The sequence below is a fragment of the Alligator sinensis genome, unplaced genomic scaffold, assembly GCF_000455745.1.
Source record: "Alligator sinensis unplaced genomic scaffold, ASM45574v1 scaffold210_2, whole genome shotgun sequence".
NCBI classification, from domain to species: Eukaryota; Metazoa; Chordata; order Crocodylia; family Alligatoridae; genus Alligator; species Alligator sinensis.
Window position 1 is genome coordinate 1,554,726 of NW_005841946.1, and position 11,056 is coordinate 1,565,781.

Genomic DNA, 11,056 nt, shown 5'->3' on the forward strand with positions numbered 1-11,056 from the left:
TCGGAGGACAAGGACACTGGCTCTGTGGATGCGGGGAGACCGGTGGATGTGGTGTACCTTGATTTTAGCAAGGCCTTCAATGGTCTACCACAATGTTGTCGCAGGCAAGCTAAGGAAGTGCGGCCTGGATGAATGGACTGTAAGGTGGATAGAAAACTGGCTGGAGCATCGGGCTCAATGGACAGTGATCAATGGTTCGGGGTCCAGTTGGCAGCCGGTATCAAGTGGAGTGCCCCAGGGGTTGGTTTTGTTCAATGTCTTCATCGATGACCTGGGAGATGGCATAGAGCGCACCCTCAGCAAGTCCACAGATGACACCAGGTGGCGGCGGGGGTGGTCTAGTAGATATGCTGGAGGGGAGGGCTAAGATTCAGAGTGATTTAGACGAAGTGGAGGATTGGACCAAAAGAAATCTCATGAGATTCAACAAGGACAAGTGCAAAGTCCTGCACATAGGAGGCAGCAATCCCCTGCACCGGTGCAGGCTGGGGGTGAGTGGCTGGGCAGCAGCTCTGCAGAAAAGGACCTGAGGGTGACACAGTGAGATGGATATGAGCCAGCAGTGTGTCCTTGTTGCCAAGAAGGCTAATGGCATCCTGGGCTGCATTGGTAGGAGCGTTGCCAGCAGGTCAAGGACAGTGATTCTTCCCCTCTATTCAGCACCGGCAAGGCCACACCTGGAGTCCTGTGTCCAGTTTTGGGCCCCCCACTACAGAAAGGGTGTGGACAAATTGGAGAGGGTCCGCCAGAGGCAACAACAAAAAAGGTTCGGGGGCTGGGGCACACGGCTTCTGAGAAGAGGCTGAGAGAACTGGGCTTATTCAGTCTGGAGAAGAGAAGACTGAGGCGGGGTTTAATAGCGGCCTTCAACTCCCTGCAGGGGGTTGCAAAGAGGATGGAGCTGGACGATTCTCAGTGGGGGAGATGACAGAACAATGGTCTCAGGTTGCAGCAAGGGTAAGATTCGGTTAGATATTAGGAAGAATTTTTCTTACTAGAAGGGTAGAAAACACTGAAACAGGTCACCCAGAGAGGTTGTGGACTCTCCATCCTTGGAGGATTTTAAGACCCTGCTCAACAAAGCTTTGGCTGGGATGATCCTGCCTTGAGCAGGGGGTTGGACTAGTTGTGACCTCCTGAGATCCCTTCCAGCGCTCCTGATCTAGGACCCTATGACAAGGCAGGCAAGATCTTCCAGGCTGGAAGGCAACAAGACACAGTGAAGATACCTGCTGCATGCTGAAGGCTCCTCATATATAGAGTGGAGCCAGACAATTAGCCACAAGACCAAGCCATCTTCAGAGTCTCTTTGTAAGGAAAGCCACTGCAGGGAGCAGTGCAGGAAGCTCTCACTAGCCTCAGGACAAGCAAGTAAGGGGGGCCTGGCCAGTGCAGAAGCAGGTTGCAGCTGCTCTCTGGAAGCTGGCTTCCCCTTCCTTTCCTTCTTCATGTCCTTGTCACAAGGTATTTAGCAGAATTCACAGATTTGTTGGAATCCAACAGACTACACCGGGAACACTTCTTCTTTGGCCTCAAACGTGTGGCCTCTGGGCTGTCAACCGTGCACCTTTGTGCCTGTGCCACCCCAAACCCCGCTGGCCGGCCCACACTGCTACAGGACAAGCCATGCAGGGGGAAGTCTAGTTGCAACAGTGCCATGGCCACAGAGGTTCCCAAGGAAGTTAATGGTGTGTTGAGATGGGAACTAGTGTGCCCAAACTAGCAGCTGGTTAGGAGAGAATGGGCTATCCAGGATGCACAGGTGCTACTGGCAGGAGGAGGGCAGCCACAAGACATGCATGATATATCAACTGCAAGAGATAGCGCCCCATATTCACACAGGTCTTTGTTGATTAAAAGGCGAATCTGGCATGTTGGCGTGGCATACACCACCAAAGTGCAGGATGGCAGCATGCCAAGGAGACCCACCATTCGCCTACTGGAGTAATGCAACATGAGAGGGAACGAGGGGGCAGAGGAGCACGAGGCTGCATGCTCCTGCCATGCGCGCAGGAGCTCATTTAGTATTTGCTTTTGATGCTTGAATAAAATCCTTGCCTGCGACTCCCTGACTCCGGGTTTTTCCCCCAGTTCCTCACACGCCACAGCACTGCACAGCCTGACCCATTTGCTAACATCACATCGGGCTAAGGTACCCAGGAGTCTTCTGAATGCCACCGCAGCCAGCCGGGCTGACAGGACGCGGCTAAGTCAAAAGACGCAGACAGATGCGTGCAACCTGGTGCCTTTAATAGTGAAAGTTGCCCAATTTGGGGGGGAGGGGACTTGCATGCCCTGCTCTCCTCACCCCCAGACGCACGGGACTTGGTCAGTTGTATGGGGGGAGCGTGAATGGCGAATGTTTGATAACCGCAGCATGCAGCGGGGTTCGGAGCTCAGAGCCCAGCGGCTGCAGGATGAGACCGTATAGACTGGCGCCCGTGGGCACTGGAGCGGGAAGGTTGCATCCTGGGGGCTGTCAGAGCGAGCCACAGCTCCTGCAGCGGGGAGTCCTGCTCCCTCCTCCGGCTGCGTTCAAGATGCGTACAACCCCGCTCTCCTCCTGCTAGGCTTCCCCTCCTCTCCCCTCTCCCTGCCCAGCTCCTTCTTCCCTCTGCGGGGTTTGCTGGGCCTGTGCCCAAGTCACTTGTGCAGGCTTATAGAGCTGTTCCCCAGCCCGCCTCCCCCCCACACCGCCTGCAGCAGCAGAAGGTCCTGCCAAGGTGATGAAAGAGCCTATTATACATTTTTTTTTGTCCCAGGGAAGATAGAAACAAATCCCCCGTTTATATTCTGCCTCATGGCAAGGCCACAGGTTGAGACGTCTATCGGCTTGCTACGCATGACACCCTGCCCTGCTCCTGTCGGCCAGACTGCCAGCCCACGGCCACGCAACAAAGTCCATCCGAAAGCCTTATCGTTTCCAACACGACCTAACTGCCCTAATCCCAGCTCCTTCCGCTCAGACGGCGACTGGTCTGAATTTTAACAGTGTTTCGGGCCAGGGGCGCCTGGGAGGATGCTGATCTGCTGGACAGCCCGGTGGAAGAGGAGCACTTTTCCAGGTCTGTGCATGACCGAAATCTTTTGTTGGCTGCTGAATAAGTGGAAATACGAAGGAATGGAGAGGGCCCATTAATGACCCGAGCAACCACGGGGAGCTTGCCAAGGGCCGTGTGAAGTTCCCCGAGACCAACCACATCAAGACACTGAACTGGAGGCTCGCTACCAAACCCGGGCACCCTCTGCCCATTCCTGCCCCTTGCCTGGGCCCTGCAGCGAACAGGGAGGACAAGGAAAGGCGTACTGCTAACCCCCAGGGGTGTTGTCAGGAATTCCAGTGGCTGCATTATGTGATCGAGGCTGCCCAGGACAAAGCTTCGATATCAGTAACGGTTGGTGAGTCTATCTCAGTGCAACCATTCCCAAGAGAGCGCTGGTCCAAAGATGCACGCAGGCTTGCAAATCCCAGTTGGGATCGTTTCCTGTTAAGTGAGGAGTGCAAGCGGAGGAAGGGCAAGCCGCTAGCTGCACGTTTAATGTTTTCCCTCACTTTGAATCCACCTTGGATCACGCACAATACTGAACAGCGCCCAAGATATTCCCCTAGCCCGTTCAGCCAGGCAGCCAGCTCCAGAGCCAGTTCTTTTGACTCTGCCATCGGAGTCTCTTCCAGTGTCAGGTCCAACTCCTTGGCTTCCCATGCAAAAAATAAAATAAATCAGGCTGCTCTTACTCAGAAGCCTGTCATACAGACAGCAGGCTCCACGGTCAGTGCTGGTGAACACCTAATTGAAAGTCTTGCAGAAGAGGCAGGTACCCTGGGAGTTACAGCTGCCTTTCTTCACCTTCCAGCTTTAGACATTATATATCCCGCTCTGGCCAACCGTCTGCTCCACCCCATCTTGGTCCTTACTCCAACCTCTGGTCCATACTCCCTGCTCCAGTCGCACAGGCAGGTAAGCCAGACCTCTGCCATGTGCTATTTGACGGAGCTGAACTGAGCAGAAAGCAGTGGAGTCGGCCACAAAGGTGTGTCCACAAACTGCCCAGTAGCTGCCATGCACAGGAGTCCAGTAGGAAGGCAACATGGAAAGAGGCTGGTGTGCGCAGCCCCAGGGAATTGTGCACTGCTTGAGAAGACTATCGATACAGGACCTCATCTCTCCAGCCGTTAGCTGAGCAATCACTTCAACCTACTCTCAGCCACACAAGCGGACCCAGGCCCAAAGCACAAATTATTTGGCACATGGGATCTGCAGAACAAAAGGAAGTGGCAAATCAAGCTAAAATGCTCCAGGTCTTCCCTGGCAGGCAGCCAGGTCATCTTCACCTGATCATAACCATCTCTCTAGTAAAACCCAATCTACTTTACCTCGCCATTACTGGACCTGTACTTGCCTGGGAGGGCTCGGCAACCAGAGCCCAAAGCTCATATGCTGAGATGCTCCAGGCTATTCCCCAGTCAAACTGGAGAGAGGAACAGCAGGAAGTGCATTGGACGACTATCAGTATTTGAATGCCTGAGCCAGAGTTGTCACTGCCAAAGGAGAGGTTTCAGCCCAGGTTAAACGGCAGCCTGAATTTTACCCCAGACCCTCAGGAAGGTCAGTTATCTGAGGCTGAAAGCACCCCAAGCCTGGATCTAGAGGCTTTTCCACTTGGCTGGGAAGGGACTGAGACAAGCAGCGTGTAAGAGCCTAGGCTGACTGTGCAATGCAGACCTAACCTCGCCATCCCTCCCACTTATGCACGGGGCCTGGAAGGCAGGCCACGCTAGTTTGCTTGAATCTGGTCTCCGGGAGGCAGGAACATTTTCCAGCAACCTACTTCTTTTTACAGCCATGCATGTCTACAGCACATCCTGGATACTGGCATTGCAGTGGAGATCTGCAGCTTGATAACTGCTTGCAATACCGGCTCTGAAGAGCAGCCAATAAACTCCCTACACGTGCAAAATCCAAGAGGAAAACAAGGCAGGTGCATATGGTCCAGACATTTAAACTCATTTTCCTCCAACTACTAGACACAATCCTTTTGCACTGCTACTCTCCATCTCAGGCTAGATGCTCACCTAGTTTATGGCAGGACAACTACACCGAAGTCGCTGATGTTATCCTCATCTACAGCAGCTGAGAATCTGGCCTCTGGTGCTTTAGAAAGCTACAGTTTTAGTCCACTTGATCCTAGTCCAAGCCGACTGAAGTTGGTTAAACTACTACCATGGACTTCAATACACTCTCAATCACGGCCTTAGCAATTATCTTGGCTACTCTCACCTGGGTTTGCACTTAGTGTTGGAGTCCAGTAGCACAGGCGTGCTTACATGTGTCTCAACCTCAGCACGTATGGGAATCTTTGCCGGGGCATTTATTTACAGACCATCAGGCATGGGTCAATAGTCACCATGCTTTCTTATTAAGGAAATGTATAAAGACCACAGCTGCTTTTAAAAAAAAGGTAAGCACTAATTAACCCAAAACCATAATTTAAGAATATTAGTTTAAAAAAATGAAATGGCAGGAAAAAATATAACGTTTTCCCCAGGCATGATAAGCGCTTGCAAAGATTTCACTTGTTTGAAAACTTTCTTTTCTCAAGGAGCTTTGGCAACGATGCCAGAATGAAACCCTCTCAGGTTGCTCTAGGAAAAAAGAAAAAAAAGAGTAACGTGCTTATTGCCAAAGGTTTCATACATAGCAACCATTAAAGACAGCACGTTATGGCAACTGGCTCAACACCCAGAGCACGCAGCACCATTTCTATATTGGAAGGATCTTCTTTATCCTGCTTTTCAATCCTCCCCTCTCAGGCAGATGTTAGTGCTTAGTCCTTTTGATGTATTACTCAATGATAAACACACTTATGTCAGATGAGTCACCACACGCACACAGTGCTGCGATTTCAAGGATAACACGTTAGAAATGCAGTGCATTTACAGTCACGCCCAATTATAAGCTGCGAATAAAGAAAATACGCTCTGCGGGGCAAACCCTATTCAAATATACGGTTCGCTCTGAAACCTCGCAGAAGTTGCAGCTATTAAGCACTAAATATTCACAATGGCACTTAGTAGGTCATAAACCACACTGCATTTAACTATAGCTGGGGAGAGAAAGGGCCAAAGCAGTGTCAAGGCTGAGAGGCACATCCTGGAGGTGTGGCAGAATTTTTTCCCCGCTCTTGAGCTTAGCGGAAACAGGCTTTTATATTTTGCAGTACTTATGCGCATTATTCAACAAATGTGCATAGGGCTGGAAACCGAAAAAGAAAATAGGATGGATACAGAGAGAATGCCCTTTGCACGGCGTAGGGTGCAGGGAATATACTTATCCTTTAATGCAAACACCAACATTTGAAAAGTTTTGCAAAGACACTTGTACTTGGTGTAGGGTCCCAGAGCTGTAAATGCATATCGGCTTAATACATCCCCGAAGCGGCAGAGCCTGGGTCTGCATGCTCCATCGCTGAGCGAGATAACATAAATCAGTGCTGTGCCCTCCAAGACATCCCTGGTCTAAAGGCTCTTTCCCAAGAGCATTTGAAGGTTTCCCCTCAACACCCCCGGCAGGAACAGAAGGCAGAATGGTGCCATTCATGAAGAAATGCACCCAAGCGGCTGCGTATAAAAGGCTTGGTAATGTTATGTAGTGTAGCATGCAGAAGGAAAGAACGAGATAGTGGATCTACCACTGCCTAGGAACATCATCTGTAATATCTCCGCCAGTGGGCTTTCATCACCAGAGGGATGGCATCTTGCCCCAAACCAACCCAATGAGGCCAACAAATGCAGAAGAGAGAGGGCATGCAGACCTAATGTGGAATCGACTCCTTCCCTTCCCAACGCGCAGAGGTCTTGCAACGGGAACAGCCCCAAAAAATCAAGGACCTGGCTTGAAGGCCTTGTTACCCCTCTGCAGCACCTCTGCCCAGCAGAACCGAGGGACTTGCAATGGCAAGACTGGCAGGATACAATGCCTTACTGCCGGCTTACAGCCTTCTACCCCCTCCCGGGCAAAGCGGGGAGGGCTGCAGAAGTCATTACCCGGGGAGCCTGGCTCCCAAGGGAGTCGTGTTGCCAACCCTGGCCATACCTTGGGATCCATCTGGAGGAAGGTGTGTGGGCCTCTGCTGCTGACCGTCGACCGCTTGAACGTCTTGCTGTGGTGAAAGTGGTAATAATTCTCCAAGCTCCCAATCTGCAAAACAAGCAGCATGCACAAGTCAGGACAGGGCAAGCTGGCCACGCACAAGAAGCTGTCAGGGCAGCTTCATTTTTCACCCGCTCCACCCAAAGGATGCTAAGAGCCGGCACGTGCCCCAGCCGAGAGCTAGTTCTGATCCGCAAAGCTACTGAACTTGCTCCGACACCCGCCGGAGGAAGGAAGAGCCATGCTGCTGGTCTGCAACTGGGTAACAGGATCAGGCTTCGTGGCCAGCTTCACTACCCACCCTGCCGTGGGGACAGCAACAGCAGCTTGCATGTGGTGAGACCAGCCCACCACACACACAACCCTGAAGAACTACTGGCCTCTGCAGTGATGCCCGCTTTCCACCACATCCTGCACCTCCTGGCAATTTATCCCAGACCAGCACTGGTAGCCCAGGGAAACAAAAGCACTTTAAAAAGTCTGAGGTCTAACTTTGGACATAAGGCGATGCACAGGTTTCCCAAGGATCCTATACATGGGGGTGGAGGTCATCAGGATTTTCAGAGGTTCACGCATCAATTCGTTGGAACGGGATTTTCACTCAATTTTCCACGCAGGTTTGAGCGTGGGCCCACTCAGCGCCAAACAGCAATGCTGAGGCCGCTGCCTGTTCCTGCCAGAGGCACGTTTAGGAAGTCGAAGCGTTTTGTTCTACTGGGACAGCACGCTGTCCTGACACTCCTTATATTCAAAGCCAAACCATTTTGCTCCCCTTCAGCTACAGGCAGAACCCAAGCCTGAAAGACAAAAAAGTCCGAGTCCCAAAAGGTGAAAACAATGCAGGGCTTAAAAGAGTGACGCAGAAGGGGTGCGCGCGCAACTCCTCCTGCTACAATTACCGGCCTTCTCTCCCGCACCAAGACAGCAGCATCTTGTGCAATAAAAATTATTCTATCCTGCAAGTGACAGCAACCCCAACGAGCAAAAATAACACACTCAGAACAAGCGTCAAGTCCTTGCTTCATGTGCTCAGACAACTGCTTCACCGTGGACTGAAGGATTTGGCTTAAACAGAAGATTGCCTTTGCTCTCCCCTCCAGGAATGGATTGAGCCCCAAAGAGGACGAGAAACATCCAGGACAAAAAGGTCATGTTCATGTGACATGGGACATACACCATCCAGGGCCTTAAGGAAACCCAATTTCTGGAAGATAGGCACCAAGAATTTTTCGGAGAAAAAAAGAAGAGTCCTTCAAGGTATCTCCTTCATATGCCTAGGACTCCAGACCCTAAAAACACTCCTCTGTAAGAAAGTCTCTTCCTAATGTTTTCAAAAACTAAAGGAATAACCCAGAGGTACCAAGACTTCAAAACCCCCTTCATTGCAAGCCCTGGGATAATTGGTATCTAAGCAATTTACTGCAGGGTTTTACAATGCGACGGCCGCTCCACGGTGACTACACACATGCACGCTCTCTCCCCGTGAAAGCTAAATAAATCATGGCACTGCCACCATTTACCTTCCTCTTCCCTCGGGGTGGGCACACACACACGGGCAGCTACGGTGGAGCAGTTGGTGCACGGTAAGTCCCGCTCCCTTTTTAGCCCATGGAGAATTGTTCGCACGCCTCACCCAGACAGGCACAGGTTTTCCTGGTGGCGTAATCTTTGGAACAAGCCCCAAACCTTTCAGCCTCTGGAGGAGAACGTTTTCCAGTGCCGGCAGACCTGAATCGGATAAATCCCCGAGAACTGGAGCAAGCCTGTGTGCATGCAAGCCATTCAACTGCGTGACAATTGCTCCTGGAAGTTTTTTAATTACCTCCCGCCCCCCCCCGGGGTTAAAATTAATGATGGGCAGGTGCACTGGCAGCACCGCTGGCAAAAGCTGGCACAGGAAAGACCAGCACTGGCACGGTGGCAAGTTAGTTCAACACCCAACTTCTATTCTGGATCCTCCCCACATCTGCCAGAGCAATTAAGCACATGTTAACAGTCGGCAGTACTGAGTAGCCCCGTTAAGTCAATGCATGATTAAATGCTTTACCACTACGTAGCTGACTGGAGGTGCAATTTCAGGCAAGCCACCCCAGCTGTCAGGTCTACACTAGCAATTTGGACTAGTTTAGTGACAGTGGTTAGGGACACGGTTTTTATCAGAGCAAAACTCCGACATTGTTCTTAGCTTTAACACAGCTTAAGCAACAACAACAAAAATGCTTTTCATCCGTATTGTTAACTTTGGTTGGGGAAGCAAATAAAGCTACACCAATAAAGCTGGAGTTTTGTGTTTGGAAGATAAACTGTACCTACCCAAGCAGTGCTTCCCAGTACAGCTGCATCAGCAGACTGGTTCCAGTAAAGTTACCCCATCTGTGAACCGTGCAGAATACGAACAGCAGCACCCTGCTCCCCATGCACGCTCCAGGATCTGTTCACGCCAGTAGACTGTTTTGCAGGAGAAGGGCTACACAAAGCAAAATGAACAGAGGGCCAAGAGCGTCTTGAGCGCTAAGAGACTGTCCCCAGTTCGAAGACCTCCCCCCAGGGGAGGCTGAAATGAGACCCAGGCGCACCCTGGAAAATGCAACAAAAATGTCCCCAGCGCTACCGCACCTTCACCGACTTGAACCAAGAAAAGCCATTAAATAACCAATGGTACTTCCAGTCGCTCCGCACAGGGATTGGGTCGTGCAGATGTGCACGGGTCGTTTCCCAGCTGGCGCCCACCCCATGAACAAGGAGCGACTTCAAGTGACGTCAATGGAGCTACACCAGGTTAAAAACTGGAGCGAGTGAAACTGGAGTGGAGCCCGATATATCTTTATGAAACCGCAACTGGCAATTAGCTTCCTCTTAAAAGAGCCTTCTGCTGGCAGCAAAGTAGGAATTAGGAGGCAGAAATTAGTTCAGCAGCTGTGGAGGGCTCGTGTCAGCCGAGTTTTGCCTCATCAAGGTCGTCAGCTGGATGTTTCGTCTGTGAGGAGCTGGTCCAGCAGCCGCATGACAACTGGCTTGCATTGTGTCCTGGCAGCTGGAAAGTTTGCTAAAAAAGTCCCTATAATGAGAGGTAAACTTAAATTCTTGCTAAACCTGGAGACTCCAGTCTGGGAAGCAGAGGATATAAATAAGCAGAGAAACCAGGTCTATGTTTAGCCTGCAGCCAGGAAAAGAAGAAGGGAGTTAAAGAAAGAGTCCTAAAAGAGCTTATAAAATATGTGCAGCAAGTTCGCAAGATAATAAATACAGCAGGGGAATTAAATGAAGTACAGAGACAGAGCCCCAAGGGTCTGTTAGACTATCATGTGCTGCCCAGACAACATCGGGCCTGAGCTGGTCGTGGTCAGGGTGACCACCTCCAAATCTGGCCCACAGAGCAGGACTCGCCAGATCAGGGGCAAGAGCACAGGCTAGGACAGCTGAACACCAAGTCGCCCAATGCCACATCCACACTGCAGGGCCTACTGATGCTTTAACGATGGTGGTTGCTGGGTCCCGTGGGATAGATTTGGCCCTGCTGCGCTGAACTGTTTCGGTCCCCGCACTTAGACCACCTCTGTCCAACAGCAGCCTCTTCTGCAGAGCTAGCAGACATGGCTGTAGTGGAGACAGGGGCTTGGATGCTCCTGCCCCTGCTTGGAGTCTGTCTTCTTGCTCCCACCCCACACATCCAGACTCCACCTTTCCGATCAGTTTAAGAAGCCCGTTTGCACGGATCAGGGGTTGTCAACTGGGGGTACATGTACCCCAAGGGGTACTCGGAAAGGTCCTAGGGGATACGTGCGTGCGGGCGAGGATGGAGCGCCGCCACCCACTACCCCATGCCACCACCTCCCAGGAGCAGGGCCGGGAGAGGTGGGGACGGAGCTCGCACGCAGCAGCTGCTGCCGCCATCCACCCCCTCG

General features: G+C 51.6%; 1 protein-coding gene across 1 annotated transcript in view; it reads right to left on the minus strand.

The window, feature by feature from the left end:
- PCSK6 (proprotein convertase subtilisin/kexin type 6) overlaps window positions 1–7,727 on the minus strand; it is a 101,848-nt gene extending 94,121 nt beyond the window's left edge. The window contains exons 1-2 of the mRNA XM_025199551.1: window positions 7,644–7,727; window positions 7,095–7,199 (exon numbers count right to left, since the gene is read on the minus strand). Of these exons, the coding sequence (XP_025055336.1) occupies window positions 7,095–7,199; window positions 7,644–7,727 (189 nt within the window). The remainder of the gene's footprint in view (window positions 1–7,094; window positions 7,200–7,643) is intronic.
- Between the last annotated feature and the right edge of the window lie 3,329 nt (window positions 7,728–11,056).